This window comes from Acomys russatus, chromosome 8 (genome assembly GCF_903995435.1).
Source record: "Acomys russatus chromosome 8, mAcoRus1.1, whole genome shotgun sequence".
NCBI lineage: Eukaryota > Metazoa > Chordata > Mammalia > Rodentia > Muridae > Acomys > Acomys russatus.
Genome location: NC_067144.1, coordinates 15,485,007 through 15,501,346, shown reverse-complemented (window position 1 = coordinate 15,501,346; position 16,340 = coordinate 15,485,007). Strand labels below are relative to the sequence as shown.

The 16,340-nt window shown below is 51.1% G+C and overlaps 1 protein-coding gene across 1 annotated transcript in view; it reads left to right on the top strand.

The window, feature by feature from the left end:
* Window positions 1-16,340, top strand: part of Xxylt1 (xyloside xylosyltransferase 1) — a 133,230-nt gene that overhangs the window by 11,573 nt on the left and 105,317 nt on the right. The window contains exon 2 of the mRNA XM_051150823.1: window positions 16,119-16,266. Coding sequence (XP_051006780.1) covers window positions 16,119-16,266 — 148 coding nt within the window. The remainder of the gene's footprint in view (window positions 1-16,118; window positions 16,267-16,340) is intronic.

Sequence of the window (16,340 nt, the reverse complement as noted above, 5' to 3'; positions counted from 1 at the left end):
TGGCGCCATGCTTGCTGTTAACTTAATGTTCTCCAAATTAAAGCGATTTGTTTCATTTGTGATTACTGTTACAAAGTCCCAATTAAGCAATCCTCTCTAGTGTAATGAAGTGCCACCGAGTCCGGTTTCTGCTACCCGGCCCAAAGAGGCCTCAGGCTGGGAGAAGAGGTGTCCCCACCTGTCTCCTCCCTGTCTTCTGGTCTTCTTGGGGCCTGGAGCGCGGGACCAGTTTCTCACACGTGCTCACTGCCCTTCCTGCCTCTAACAGTCTATCCTGGGTTCTCCAGGGAAGTGCCCCAGGGCAGGAATGTGTGGCTTGAAGCCTGGGACCTAGGTTCAAGTCCAGCCTGTGACATTGGGGAAACTTCATTATTGACTCCCTGCCCCGTAGGGCCTTCCATGGGAGAAAGCTGAGCAAGCCCAGGGCCTGCCTGGCTCTCAGTAGATGGATGATAAGTTGGTGGCTGCTACTTCCGGTTCCTGAGTAAGTGTGTGGAGAGCACAGCCTCTCTCAGCATGTTAGAAGGCATGTCCACTTGGAGAGCTGTGCAGCGAGCATTTGCCCAGGTTTACCTCAAGGACCGCTGCCATTCTTTTGTGTCCATCACAGTTCCCTAGCTACAGTGTTCCTCCCTGCTCTGCTTCTACCCCAGCCCGGAGCACTGCTTGCTTGTCCCGGAGCAGGACCTGGTGCTTTACTGGATGCTCCGCTGTGGCCATGCCTTCTCCTGTAAGCACTGATCAGGCCTCTGACGAGATCAGAGGAGGGCCAGGGCACAGACCTGTGTCCTTGCTGCGGGAAGGAAGAAGCTCGCCTCCAGCTGTACCTGTGGTATCTGTGAATGCAGATTAGCTTCCAGGAGGCCCCATCCGCCTCTTTCATAGTGAACCAGCATAGTGATAGGCTCTGTCTGGCTTACCTCTTCTCAAGGTCTTCTTAGCTGTTCTCTCATGCTAGTTGCACACTCCACTTATCCAATTAGGTATAAGCTGTCAGCACCATTAGGAAGCCTGGCACTCCCATATATACCTACACACTTGCAGGCATGCTCACAGTCCCAGCGCCTGCCCAGCTCTGGTGGCTTTAGACTTCACACACTGTGGCTCCTTCAGTACAAGATGGATGAGACAAGGTGCCAGATTGTCATGGCAGTCTGGTGTGTGCATGCCTGTGTATATGCATGCCTCTGTGTGTGTGTGTGTGTGTGTGTGTGTGTGTGTGTGTATGTGTTGCTGGGGCCTTTGAGGGTGCCATTCATGGGAAATTGGCAGCAAGGGACATGTTTGTCTTGGAGAAAAGGGGACTGAGGTAGCTGGGTTGGTAGGCCCCTGGCTCCTGCCTGGCAGAGGGGAGCAGGCAGGGGTAGGGCAGCCAGGGTTGGCCAGTCATCCACCAGGAGAGTGCCAGAACAGGGAGAGACCACTGCAGAGACTGTCCGAGGGTGTCTGGCTTGCTTGCAAGTCACCTGCCCAGCTTCTGCAGTCACCTCACACCCCTGTTGCATGGCCCAGCCTTCTCTGGGAATCTCCATCCTTTTGCTCTCTGTAGTCCGATACTCTCCAAGATCTGCTTTTTTATTGTGTTGCTACTGTGGGGTCCCGCACACCTCTGACACCCCATATCTATCCGCCCCTTCCCCGACCCGGTGTGCTGAATCTGGCCTCTTCCAGCTGCTAGAGTGCAAGGTCGGTCTTCTGTCTGTCTCCACGGAGTGTTAAGACAGCCCTGGTGCAGCCTGAGACTCAGTGCAGGTGGAATGGGCTTCAGGCAGGTGGGCAGTGAGGGCCAGCAGGGCCTGGGCTGCAGGGAATGCAGGAGGAGCGCTACAGGAGGTGAGGGGACTGCTGGGTGGTGCAGCTCAGCTGTCCTGTGAGCACTATTCCTAGGCATGTGGGATCATGCTAATCAGAAAATTGACACCAGCTCTCCAACAGAGGCTGTCACACCTGACACCAGCCAGCATGGCCACTGTGTTTAAAGACTTTTTTCTAGGTTTCTGGACCCTGCTGCCCCCGTCCTCCCACAGTGTCATTATGAAAAAATCCTGATGCTGTTGGGACTCTGATTGTTTCTCTTACTATAGGGAGCTAGGGAGGCTTTGATCTGCACAGAGCCCCTGCTGGCATGCCCCTGCCTTCAGCCCCTGCCCTTGTGCCCAGACAGTGGTGGAAAGAGTCAGCTTAAGCTGAGTTCAGGTCTCCTGGCTTTCCATTGTCTGAGCTTTAGTTTCTTAGCTGTAAGGGAAGCATATCACAGTGACAAACTTACACATAGCCAGTCTATAAAGAGGAGTTTGTTTGCTTGTTTATCCTCGAGTTGAACCTAGGGCCTCTTGTGTACTGGGCAAGGCCTCTACCATCAAGCTATTCTTAGTCCACCAAGGATTATTTTAGATAATAGGTTTAACCTTTCAGTTCACAATCAAACAAAACCAGGTTTTATAGGTCTCAGGTGGGGTGTCAGATGGTGGCAGCAGAGAACACACAGTGTAGAGCCCAGTTCACTTGGTTGGGGATTGAAAGAAAGGAAGAGGGAAGGACAGGCATCCCAGTGTTCCAGTTAAGGGCGCACCTCCAGTTCCTTCAGCACCCCCACTGTGGACCAGGAGATGCTCATTTGATAGAATGTTTGCAGGACAAGCATGAAGACTGATCCCACATACTCAGGACCCACATTAAAATCAAGGTGTGGCAACCCTTGTCTTTAACCCTAGAGCTGGGGAGGCAGAGACAGGAGTATCCCTCCGGCTTCCCAGCCAGGCTGCCTGAGCTGAAGAGCTTCAGGTGCAGATCTGGCCCCTGCTACCTGTACACTCTCACACACATAGAACTGAGACTGGGTGGGAGGTCTGTCATTTTTCCCATGGTGCCACAGGCTGACCAGGAAGTTCTCTATATGGGCCTCTGGAGTCCTTCATGCGGATGGTGGCAGAAGGGTGGGGACTTCCCAGCCCTGAGGCACTTGTGCATCTCTCTTACTGGTGGGTCTAAAGTAGGCACCAGGGCCAGATGGAAGACCTTATGGGTAGAAGAAGTGTTGATTTCTCTCTGCCCCCTGTGCAGCCTCTTGTAGGAGTGGCATGGATTTGTTGAACGACTCTGGTCTTGGCACAGGTGAGCGGGGTTCAGCTTCTGGCTGTCCCACATCCCTCCAGGAGGCCATACGTAGTTATTTTCCTTCTATGAATGACTTCCTCAGCTGCACAAGGGACACGTGATCAAGTGGATGAGCGTGTGAAAAGGACCTGCACCCAGTAGGTGTTTGGTGGAGCCCATAGGTAAGGCTGCCCTGTCTGCTGAGAGGTCTCTCAGGTCCCTGTCCTGTTCTGGGGTCGCTGTGCTTCTCTCTGGCGTGCTGTTACATAGTCTTGCTCTCCAGGTTGCCGCTTGCTTATTTTCGTCAGCTGAGATCTTGTAGCAGGGACCATGCCTAAGCCTGGCTGTGTGAGTTGCCTGCGTGGATGCTCAGGCTGGTGTCATGTGCATAGGAAGGCCGGGAGTAGTGTCATACCCTGCGGTCTCCAGGTTTGTCCCTGGAAGAGGAATGAGCTTGAAGGTATGGGCTATCACTCCAGAGCAGCTGAGAAGACTACAGGGAGGCAAGGCACGGGTTATTTCAGGAGATAACTTCTTGTAAGAGGTACTTGACAGATGGCAGTTTGCAGAGGGCTATGCTCCCTAGTCGTTGATGGGGCTGGTCACTGCTGTCATGTGGGTAGCCTATGGGTGTGCTCATTGGGAGCTCATGTAAGGAGTCCTCTGGGTAACAGCCTGGGCACGGTCCACCTGGGGCCTATCTCTGATGGTACTTCCTGGGTAGGGCCTGTCCTTGGAATCTTGGAGAACACCATTTTCCTCCACCTGTCACAACTGAAAACTCAACCTGGCTGGGGCCTTTGGACCCCAGCAAAGTGCAAATAAGCAAATGGTAAGTTAAGTTTGGTGAACAATCATTGCTAAGGACCTAAAGCTTTTGGAGGCTGGTTCTGTCTCCTCTTTGGTCCGCCAAGCTCACAGAGAATCTCAGCTTTGACCAGGAGCACCAGCAACGCAAACCGTTTATTCTCAGGGCTCTCTCAGAAAGATGACTTATGGCAAATACAAAACAAAATGGTTTCCTTTTTTTGTGGAAGCTCTGCCTTGAGTGTTGGGAATGAAATCTGACCTTGCTGTTTAACCTGGTTTCTTCAGCTATTGGCTTCTCATCCTGTTGTGTGACACGCGCAACATCTGGACTTGATTTACAAAACTCTGGAGGGATTTGTTATAGCCCGGAAATATGAGAAAACAGCTCACTGGCCCATGAGAATGTTCTGCTCCAAGGACCTGGCCCCAGACCCCAGTGTGAGAAAGGGTCGGGGAGGAATGCATGAGAAGGTGAACAGAGGGAGGGCAGTGGCCCTGAGCGCCTTCCTGACCTGACGCTCCAGAGGGTATGAGGCTAAAAGTCATGTTTTCACAAGCCGTTTTCACTTTCCCGTGTCCCCCTTCAGCCTTTGTCACTTGCTGGTGTAACTTTGGTGTGCTGGAATTTAATCTCTGTTTGTTTCACTTACGGAACCTGTATGTTGTGGTGTAGGGTCACGGTGTTTCTGATCTTGTCCAATTTCATGCTTATGGTTCCATGGAGGATGTTGTCACCTTGATTTTAGAAACTGTTCTGTGAGTTTCTGACACTTTGAGGCAGTGTCTCAGGATGTGTGAGGCTCTGAATGGGACAGCCTCCTGTAGGCCCAGTACATGTAGGCACTTGCAGCACTGTTTGATCATTTGCTCGTCACTGAGGTTGGAAGCCCCAGCCAGGCAGAGCCCAGTTGTGACATGGGGAAAACGAGGCCCTCGAATGTGTTCCCAGGTGCTGAGGACAGTCCTGCTGTAGGTGCTAACATTTGTTGCATTTGATTCAGAGTCTGTTTTTTTTTTTTTTTTTTTTTTTCCCGGAAGTAAAATACAGCTATAGCTGAATCTCAGTCTTGTGTCTTCCAGCCCACTCCTTGAGAGTATTCCTTGTCCCAGATGGGAAAGAAATTGGGCATCATTATGTACAGTTTGCTTATTTTTCTTTCACTTTTCTTTCACTACATATGTTATGTATGTATGATGTGTGCTCATCAGTTTTTTGTCAATTGACACAAGCTAGAGTTAGCTGGGAAGAAGGAATTTCAGTTGAGATAATGCCTCTTACCTGGTTGGCCTGTAGGGGAGTCAGTGGGAGCATTTTCTTCATTAACATTGATGTGGAAGGGCCTGGCCCATTGTGGGTGGTGCCACTCCTGGGTAGGTTGTTCTGGGATGTATAAGAAGGGCAGCTGAGCCAGCCAAGGAAAGCAAGTCGCTCAACAGTGATGCTGCAACAGTGATGCCTCCGGGTCCCTGACTTGAGCTCCTGCCTCCGGGTCCCTGACTTGAGCTCCTGCCTCCGGGTCCCTGACTTGAGCTCCTGCCTCCGGGTCCCTGACTTGAGTTCCTGCTTCTGAGTCCCTGACTTGAGTTCCTGCCTCCGGGTCCCTGACTTGAGTTCCTGCCTCCGGGTCCCTGACTTGAGCTCCTGCCTCCGGGTCCCTGACTTGAGTTCCTGCCTCCGGGTTCCTGACTTGAGCGCCTGCCCTTGCTTCCTTTGATGAAGGGCTGTGATGTGGCAGTGAAATCATCCCTTTACATCCCAGGTTGCTTTTGGCCATGGCATTTATCACTGGGATATACAGTAAACTAGCGCATTATGTTTTGTGTTGTTAATCAGTTGTAGAAATGTTCTTAAATTTCATTTATTTATTTATTTATTTTTAATTTTTATTTATTTTTTTAAATTTCTTTTTTTTTTTTTTTTTTTTTTTTTTTTTTTTTTTTTTTTTTTTTTTTTTTGGTTTTTCGAGACAGGGTTTCTCTGTGTAGCCTTGGCCATCATGGACTCGCTTTGTAGACCAGGCTGGCCTCGAACTCACAGCGATCCGCCTGCCTCTGCCTCCCGAGTGCTGGGATTAAAGGCGTGCGCCACCACGCCCGGCTTTAAATTTCATTTTTAAAAGACATTTATTTTATGTATATGAGTGCTCTATTTGTATGTATACCTGCCGGCCATAAAAGGGCATCAGATCCCAGTATAGATGGTTGTGAGCCACCATTTGGTTGTCAGAAATTGAACTCAGGACCTCTGGAGGAGTAGACAGTGTTCTTAACTGCTGAGCCATCCCTCCAGCCCTTTAAATGTCATTTTGATACTTTTGTTTTTCTTCAACATGATAGTGTTGAAATTCACTGCTGCGATGGATATATGTAGGTTTCCTTGGTCATTTCAATGGCTGTATAGTGTTACATTGTGGCCAGATCTCATTTTACCCATTTCCTTCTGGAAGGTAGCCTGCGGCCAAGCCTTACTTCAGCCACTGTAGGAGGCAGCTGTTCATGACGGCTGGCAGGCTTTGGATAGAAATTGTGGAGAATTTTCTCCTTTTCAGTGTCTGGGAGGGTAGGAAGAGGAGTACCCACTCTTAGCGGCAGTAGCCTTTTACTGGGGCCTATCTGTTCACTTCCCAGAGGAGCCTGGCTTTGGCTCCTCCTGTGCCTTGCCTTGCAGCCTGTACCTCTGCCCACCTCCCTGGGTCCAGCTTCCTGTCTGAATCTGGAGGGTTGAGTTGGTGATGCTCCCCTTTAAGGTGGTGTTAGATTGCACGCCTCCCCTTCAAAATGCTAGTGAAATTAAGCAGTCTGACCCCATGATCTGAAGAAATCAGGCCACGCCCCTGTGCTATCAACTTCACACAAGCTGGAAATAGGGAATGACAGTTGAAGAATTGCCTCCGTGCGACCGGGCAAATCTGTGGGTCTTATTTCAATCACTGATTGATGTAGGAGGGCCCAGCCTGCTGTGGGAGGTGCCATCCCTGGGCAGGTGGTCCTGAGTTATTTAAGAAGGCAAGCTGAGCAAGCCATGAGGAACAGGGAGCCAATAAGCAGCCCCCACCCCCACCCCCACCCCCGCGCCCCGCCAGCTTTCCCTCTGGCACAGGAAGCTGCTTGTGCTTCATAGCTGTTCACTGATGACCTGGCCCAGTTGCTGGCTCTGCTGTGCTCCTTGTCACAGGCTGTGTAGACTGACTAATACATGGTGTGGAGCTTCTTGCCACCCCAGAAGCAATATAAAAGTCAGGTATTTCCTTTGTTTGGAGAATTTCTTGGACGAATCCTCTCCAGGTCTCCCTGTGCCATCCTGTCCAACATGACTGTCACATGACTGTTGTCCCTCTTTAATGAAAGTCCCTTTAGGCCTCAAAGAGAAAGTCTTTTCTTTTTCCTTTAAGGCCTCATCTTATTTTCTCTGATGTAATGGAGTGCCTTTTTCTTTTTCTTTTTAAAAATACTTTGTAATCTCAAGGCCTGATGGTGGCTTCCCCGGTCACAAGGGCCTCTCTCCTAGTGCAGCTCATTTCTGAAGGATAACATTATGCCAAATCCCTTCCTGAAGTAACCACAGACTCTTTTCCCCCCTAACAAATGGCTGGTGAGACATGCCATTACATTTAGCCCCAGGCTGCTAGGAATGGCCTTCAGAGGCTAGCTGCTGTGGGGGACCCAGCTGCCCATGTCCTAAGCCATGAGGCACCTGTGCTCAGCTAAGTGGGCCACTTTCCTGTAGCTTGAAAGATGTGCTCAGAGTCCACTAGGTGAATTTATAACGATAGAGGGAAGCCTGGGGCTGCGGCTGGCCCTTGACGAGGGAATGACCTTTTCCTTGATCACTGTGCAAGCACATCCTAAAAGTTAACAGCCAGTGTTTGCTGTGGGCTCTGTGTGCTAGGTGCTGTCAAGAAGCTTTGAGTTTCTCAGTGAAGGGAAGAGGGCGGTAGGCAGAAAAAGTGTCCTGTCCTGGTGGAGCGTAAACTCTATGCGGAAGCAGAAGCCGTCCACACTTTTGTCTGAGAGAAGCGAAGCGGGGGCTCCAGGGGGCTGAGGTTTATCCGTGACTGTTCTACAGAAAGCAGGTGAATGGACCATACAGTGAGCAGCAGGTCAAGAAGTGATGGGGAGGTTAGGAGAGGAGCCTCCCTGAGAGGTGCTGGTGGGCGGAGCGGAGGGTCTGACCTCATAGGTGCAGGGCAGCGCTGGCCCCAGGAGCAGCCTGCACCTGCTCTCCACATGAAATGCTTTCTGGACCACTTTGCCACCTTGGTCATTGACTCTGCGTGCTCCAGCATTTGCCAGGCGCCTTCCTGCAGGGTAGTTTGTAGAGCTGAGTTTGTGTGTGGCTCCCTGAAGAGAGCCTCAGTTGCCACTTCCTTTTCAAGGAGAGGAGCCCCTGTACTAGAAACATGTGGGGTGCTTTAGAGTGAATACCCGCAGCCTTATCCTAGATCCTGACTCTGACTCTTTGGGGTGAGCACACTGTAGTGGATATAAACATGTTTTTGTTTTGATGGGGAATAGACTTGTGAGAGATCAGGTGATGTTTATCCTCTAGAAGGTGAGCCACCTCATGCAGGGGCTTGGGTTTTGCCAGCTGAAATACATCTTAGTGCAGACTCTGAGAGGAGATATATCTATGAGCCCAAAACAGGAGGCGGGGTTTTTTGGGTCTTAGTATTGTTCAGCTGTTCATGGCTCCACTTCAAGAAGCTCCTAGAGTGACTGCTCCAGAGAACGTTTCAGGGCTCTGGGTTCTGACTGCTGCTCCAGGTTTCAGCAGCAGCTTTGGCTGAATTGCTGGTCCGCTGAAATCCTGCCGACTACGCCAGGGGAATCGCTCCCAGGAACTGAGTCCAAAAAGGTCTACTTCTCCTGTTCCCACTAGCCTCTTTTCTCTCCTATCCAGGGCAGGTGGGTTGGAAGGGAGGTGTAAGAATTAAAGAGCCCCAAGTAAAGTAGGTTGAAAAAGGTCAAAGCCTACAGCACACACAATTTATAAGCTAGCCAAGCCCTGTTGAGAGAGCCTGTGCCTACTGAAGCTGAGGACTCCTGGGGCAGCAGTCGAGGCTGGCAGGTTTGTTGGAGACATATGTCTCCTCATAGTGGTTTTGCCTTCAGTCATCTATCCTCCCTGAGACCCATCTGGCTTGGGTTGTATTTCTTCTTGTTTCTGTCAAAGGGAAAAAAAAAGTTTCTGAATATGTGGATGAGGGAAAAACCTAAGTGGCGATAAAAGCTACAGAGTTGGGAGGGAACCGTACAGGAATACCTGAAAATGTCTGATGGTACAGACAGGTCTGCTGTGCTGACTGGACACAGGCGGGACCAGGAGCAGGGCTCTCACTTTTGAACTGTGAGGTAAGCGGGTCGTGAGGCTCTTTGAGATGCCTTTAGGACTCAGCTGAGTAGGCCCTGACGCCTCTCTGCTGCTTGCACCTCTGTCAGGCCAAGTTACGTTCATGAAGGACATCTTGTAGAAGTGGGAAAAGTCACATGGTGTGTGTGTGTTTGCATGTGTGTGTACACGCGCAAATGCACACACGCTTACAGCATGCTACATTTCCTTTCTCATATGATCTCCTCACTTTTGCCTTTTTCTTTTGAAACCAAGGGGCCTTTGTTCTCAACGCTGAAGTTGTCGGAGAGAACAGCACACAGCCACGCGTGACTCACGGAGTTTGGGGGACTCACTGGGGATGAAAAACCAAGAGTAATCTGTCGCCCTCTCCACCTGGCACTCCCTGGTCCAAGGAGGACTCCACTTACAGAAGCACCCCTGATACAACCTATAAGAACCAGGCACAGTTGCTCTGAAGCAGCTCCCAGGCCGGACACCAGATTTACCAGGTCACATCCTGACCAGTAGGCTAAGGGTAAAAAAATCAGACCATGTTCCTGAAGGTCCAGAATAAGTCTCATGCACTGGAAACGTCTGTTTTTCAGTAGGTCCTGGGGACAAGGGGATTCCTGGACTAGAAAAGAGCTGCCATTTTCTTGAGTCCTCCTGGGAACGGGCCCCGAATGGCCACCACTGTCAGCCATTGGGCTGTCAGCTTGTCTGTCCTCCCTGGACTCGTGAGTTCTGCCTGCTCCTTTGCTTATTCTGCCCCACAATTTCAGCAACATCTCAGCGTTCGCTGCGCCCACTGTGCTCCATGGGCCTTGCTGCCAGGTGCTTGCGCAACACTAAATAGCGGCCAGGCAAGGCCCTACCTTTACTGTCCCTTCCAGCTGGGCCGGGACAGATTGTGTGCGTGTGGTGTGTGATATGTGGTGCATCTGCATTATTGGGGTGGGGGCTCTTAGCTACATGTTGTGGTGAGATAAGACATCTTAGCATCATATGGCTTGATACCTAAGTGGAAAGATCTAGAAGAGACAGCCAGTGCAAAGGCTCTGAGGTATGCAGGTGCTTGTCATGTGTGTGGGCCTGAGAGTTTGTTAGCCCATTTTTCTTTTCCTGCATAGAAATAAGCTATCACATTGGTTGTGTAGATCAATGAGATGTCTTTTTCTTCAGAAAGCCATTTTCCTCCAGCTCTTGTTGGAATTGATTACTGAGCTCTCATGGATCAGTGATGTATTTGTGGAGATGGCTAGCCATGGGTGGAGGGTATTGAGTGGGTACCAGCCTGTGTGGGGGCTCACACACTCCCCACCTACAACCCCCAGAGCAGGCCATCCTGTTGTGCTTATTCTCCCATTTGTCCTGAAAAGAATGTTTCTGGGCCAGACGGCTAATGGAGGACCTTCCCGTCCTAGAGTCGTAGAATGCTGCCATTCCCCCTACCCAAGCACAGTGGACATTACCGTCTTCACCAGAAGCATCTGTGACTACTTGCAAGCGACCCTCAAGGTCCAGGAGTGGGGAGGGTGACCAGATGAGGTCCAGCTGTTGCTGGTGCCCATCTGGGAGAACAGCCTGTCTTTGGAAATGCACCCTGTGCTTGTCACCAGGAAAGGCCTACCTGCTAGTTCAGTCCTCCCAGGTGGCCTTAAAGAGGAGGCTGTCAGCAGGGACTGGCCTGGGAGAAAGATCATTTTCCATCGTGAGGTACATGTCCCTTTTGGTGACTCTTCTTGAGCCATTAAGACCTCTTTAAGAATTGGGTCTCTGTCTCTGTCTTCCTCTCTGTCTCTCTGTCTGTCTGTCTGTCTGTCTGCCTGCCCCCCCCTCTGTGTGTGTGTGTTTGTGTTTGTGACAAGTGGATATATACATCATATACATGTGTGTGGAGGCCTGAGGTTGATGTCATGTGTCTTCCTCGTCACTTCACCTTATTTTTAGATAGGTTTCTCATTGAACTCAGACTCACTGATTTGACTGGACTGATGGTCAGTAAGCCCCAGGGGTGCTCCTTTCTTCAGCAACCTGGCTCTGGGCTGTGCCTGGCTAAGGTAAGTGACAGAGCATGCAGGATGGGATCTGTAGCTTCTTTCAGTCCAGCTGGGACACTGATGGGCCAGGTGGCTCTGATTCCTGCCACAGTGCCGTGGGTCTGATATCCAGAGCTAGCTCATAGCTTGAGATTCTTGCATGGAAAAAGTGTTGTAGATCTATTGAAAGTGGCAGATACTGTCTCTTCCTGCCAAGTCCCACTGTGCCTTACCAGGGCTGGTGGAAGTCATGACTCCCGTGCTCCAGACATGCTAGGTATTGGGGGATTTTGTTAGGGTAGCCAGGCGCCTTGGGCATCTTGCCGTCGAAGCCAGGACTGTGATTAAGTAATGACAGCTCTGTCTCTCAAGTCCCTGGGGACGTGGCCCCACACCAGTGGAGGGATTCCAGCCCAGACTTGGTGCCTGTGACATGGTAATGATGTGGGATCTGGTTGGTTAGTTTTTCATCAGCTTACCACAGACCTATAGGTACCTGGTAAGAATGACCCCAATTGCGGACTTACCTCCATCCCACTGGCTGGTGGGCATGCTGTTGCTCTAGGAGGGCCTAGCCCCCTGTGGAAGGCCACATAAGGGCATGGGGGACCGGGCTTGGTGAGATGTAGCTGAGCAGTCTATGGCCAGCAAAGAGCGTTCCTTTGTGGTTGCTGCTTCAAGCCCCTGCCTTGAGTTTCTGCCTTGGCTTCCCCTGATGACGGGCTGGCTGTCGCCTGTGAGATGAAATGAGCCCGCCCCTCCCCACGGTGCTTTGGTCATATGATCCTCACAGCAACAAGAAGCAAACCAGGACAGGGAAGTTTGCTTGTCCTTCACCGGTGGACAGTTCTGTGAGAGGTGGGCTCGCTGAGGCTAGATGTTGCTGCAGCATCCTTCTGTGCTGCATATGAACCCTGGTCAGTGAAGGCATTCCTGTCGTTCCTGCAGGAGGTGGATGCTGCCCCTGCACCAGAGATGCTGTGGCATCATTGCTCTCCTGTAGCTGTGGGAGGTCTCTTCCTACCCTGCTCTGACTGACTGGCCCTGCTGCCTGCAGCGGCTGAGCTGCCATTCTTCTGGCAGCCTCAGGGTTTCCTGGAAACCACGTCTTCCTGTGCCCAGGGCCAGCTCATTACCTGCCTCTTTGGCTCTGGGAGCCTGGCCACGGCTGGCTCCCAGTGGGCTTGTCAATCTACAAATGAGTTTTCCTCACTTTGAGCTAAGGGCTTGGGGGTGGAGGGTGCTTTAGGTCCTCAGGGAATGTTTCCAGGATCTGTGGCCTGGTTCCTCTGGCATCTCTGTGCCAGTGAGAGTGTCTGCTCCTGCTTGGCGCAGGATCAGCTATGGCTGATTGCACCGGCTTCCAAGGCTGGAAGTCTTAAGAATGTGCTGTGCATGGTAGAATTAGGCCAGAGGCCCCCCCCCCACACACACACCGAAAACCATCCTATTTTGAGTTGTCTTCCTAGAGGTCCTTACGGTACACAGTGTTTCCTCCATACATACTTTATTTTGAACAAACTCTTTGAGGACACTTGGTCTAAGAATACATTGTCTTTACTGAATTTAGATTTTAACATCATTCATTAAAGATAAAAGGAGGCAAAGGGACTTAATGCTGATTTAGCCGATATTCCTTATAGATTGATGACTGCATAATTATTGGTGTGACATAGTGTTATGAACAAATCCTCTAAGTATCACTGATAAGAGGAAATTAGTGAGTGGTTACAAATGTCTGATAGAAAACCAGCTGCCTTACTGCTGCACTTGGTAAGTCATGGGGTGGGGGCGCTTCTGGTAGCTTCTTCCTGAGCTCAGAGTGGGCTCCGTCCTGCACATGAAAGGTGGCACATTCCATGACGCAATCAGGGTGGTGGGTTTGAGGAAGGGGCTTTTAGGTTGAGTGTGGGCAGTGCCTTATAAGCAGTAGGACTTGAAGTTTCAAGGTGTACATGTGAAAATAACGTGGTACAGGTCGCAAGTGGTGACCTGGTGTTTGCTGTCTGCACCTCTGTCAATCACAGGCTTGCAGGACGTAAGCCACTGTTCTGACCCTCTCACTGGCTGACTGCTGTCTTAGGTTCTGTGGCAGTTCTTCCTGTAGGAGGTGGGGCTCTGCAGCCCTCATCCAGCCTCTGGAGCCTGGGCTGGGGGCTCTGTGGTGTCCAGGCTTGATGCTGTCAGAAGAGATCACAGGCCACAGGCCTGCTTCCTGCCTGGGAGACCGGGCATTTTGATTCACGCTCGGCGTCGGCGGCCTGCTTCCTGCTTATGAGTATACTGGGATAGATTCATTTTTCTTTAAGTAGGTTCATTTCCTGAAATATTCACTGGAGCAGGCTAAGTGCTACAGCTCTTAGAACAAATGTACTGAGTCCAGTTTGTCCTCATAAAATCTGTTAATGCTGACGGGATACGGTTGTTGCCGGGAAAGCTTGGGTGATATGAGGCTGGTAGCGAAGTAAGCTGGCTGCTGCCAGCACTTTGCTTCTCTAGGCTTGCCTGTGGCTGAGGCAGGCCCTGTCCACGAGTATAGTCTGTGTGTGTGTGTGAGTGAGTGTGTGTATGTGTGTGTGTGCGCGCACACACACACATACACACACTTACTTACCTGGTCCCTTTCTTCTTTAATGAATGTGGAGATGTCCGGTTCCTGAGAGCCCTCGTGCGCTTTCAGCATCTTGTCTAATTCCAGCCCCAGTTCGGTGGTGTGATTAGGGTATGCTGGGAAAGCTGATCTGTAAGGAGAGAGCCAGGGGGCTGGGGCACAGGCAGGAAGGAACGAGAGCAGCTTAGCCACCCCTGAGCTGGGTGCTTGTCCCAGGTAACCCTAGTGGCCACCACAGGCTAAGTGTTGCCTTTCCTATGCCACCCATGAGGCTGTTGCCCAAAGTGTTGTTCCTTTGGGTTACAAGCCCATGCCAATGGCCTGGCATGAATGTAGCCCCTGTTACAGGCCAGGAAACAGTCATAACCAGTGATGCTCCATAAGAAATGGGTGCAGGAGGGGCCTGGGGGATCATGGGAGGTGGTGTGAAAGCTGCAAGGAAGGCTGGAAGAGGGGGTTCTACACAAGTGGAGATTTATGAGGGCATGAACCATAGCGGTGCCGCTGGTGGGGTGGGATGAGGGGGATGGTTCTGTTTTGTCATGAGGGCAGGTGGGGAGGCAACTTTGGGCCACCACTGCAGGCCGTGCAAGGGGATTTGGACCTGAGAGAGGTGAGCTTTGGGGGCTTTAGCTTTGGTGAAGCTAAGAAGAGTGTACAAATCTGTGTGTTTGGAAAATGACTGTAAGGTACAACAGAGGGTATTTGTGGGGACTGAGGTTAGCTGTGAAGGAAACCACAGGGCAGGGCCAGAGGCTGCAAGAGGTGTGGGAGACAGATGTAATTTGGGATTAGTGTTGAGAAATTGCAAGAACTGGCCTAACTAAGAGGCCACAGAAAGAAAACTGTGGGGGGGGGGGCGGTGTGATGGGCAGAAAAGGGATGAAGGAAAACAACACCTGGGAAGCAAAATGTCAAGAAGTCTTAACCGCTTTTATGGGCAGGGCAGGCTTTAAAGTTGCACAGAGCCAACTTGAGGGAGCAACAAGAACTGACGTGATAAGTGAAATTGGTTTTCTTGCTGTTTTGAGACATGTTCCTGGGCTGGAGAGGTGGCTCAGAGGTTAGAGCACTGGCTGCTCTTCCAAAGGTCCTGAGTTCAATTCCCAGCAACCACATGGTGGCTCACAACCATCTATAATGAGATCTGGTGTGCAGGCAGAACACACACACACACACACACACACACACACACACACACACACACACACACACACACAGAGAGAGAGAGAGAGAGAGAGAGACAGAGACATAGAGACAGAGTCACACAGAGAGAGAGACAGACAGAGACAGAGAGTGCTATTCTGTAACTGGCCTGGAACCCACTGTGTAGTTCAGGATGGCCTTGAACTTGGAGTAATTCTGCCTCAGCCTCCAGAGCATTAGAATTCATAGGTGTTAGCCACTGCTCACTCCTGGTTAAACTGAGCTCAGTAGTGTTTTAGAAGGATACCAGGGACAGAAGTAAACATGAGCTAAAAGAAATGTAGTTTGGGGGGCTGGAGAGATGGCTCAGTGGTTAAGAGCATTGCCTGCTCTTTCAAAAGGACCCGGGTTCAATTCCCAGCGCCCACATGGCAGCTCACAACTGTCTGTAACTCCAAGATCTGACACTCCCACACGAATGGACATAAATTAAAATTAAATAAAATATTAAAAAAAAAAAAAAAGAAATGTAGTTTGGAGAGAAGTAAAAAATGTTAGAAATTTAGAGCAAACACAGAAAAGCAGTGGCCACCAGCTGGGGAACCAATGATGAAGGCCTGGGCACAGTGACCAAAGGCTCTGCAAGTCCAGGTGTGGTGACATGGGAAGCCTGGGAGGAGTCATGGGCCAAGGAGAAGGTGAGTGGGATGGAGCTCGCCTGTTTGAGAATGTCTCAGGCAGTTCCCACACCTGACCTTTCTCCTGCCAGCATGGCCACTATCAACACAAAGGGAGCCAGCTAAGAAGCAACCCGAGGGCTGGGCCCATCCCTTGTCTTTCCTTACGCTTGTCTGCTGTCCTGTCCCTACCAGTGTCCTTAGCCTAGCCAGCCCCTGTGCTGCCTGCGCTCTGCTCCTGGTTGCTCTTCCCCACTTGCTCTGGCTCAGCCTTTCCTCACATCCTCTTAGCTCCTCTTGCTGCCCTGTCTGTCTCTGCCACCTGTGCTCAGGGGTGTGTTGTGGTGTCTGGAACTCATGGAGACAGAGGATCGGCTGACTGGTGGTTTTCCTGTTCCCCGCTACAGGTCATCTTCCATGACGTTGCTGTGCTGACGGACAAGCTCTTCCCCATCGTGGAGGCCATGCAGAAGCACTTCAGTGCTGGCTCAGGGACCTACTACAGCGACTCCATCTTCTTCCTCTCCGTTGCCATGCACCAGATCATGCCCAAAGGTAACCTGGATGGCCAGGAGCAGTGGCCCGGGGTGTCAGGCGCTGTATGCACTTTTGGGCTCAGGATGGCTGGT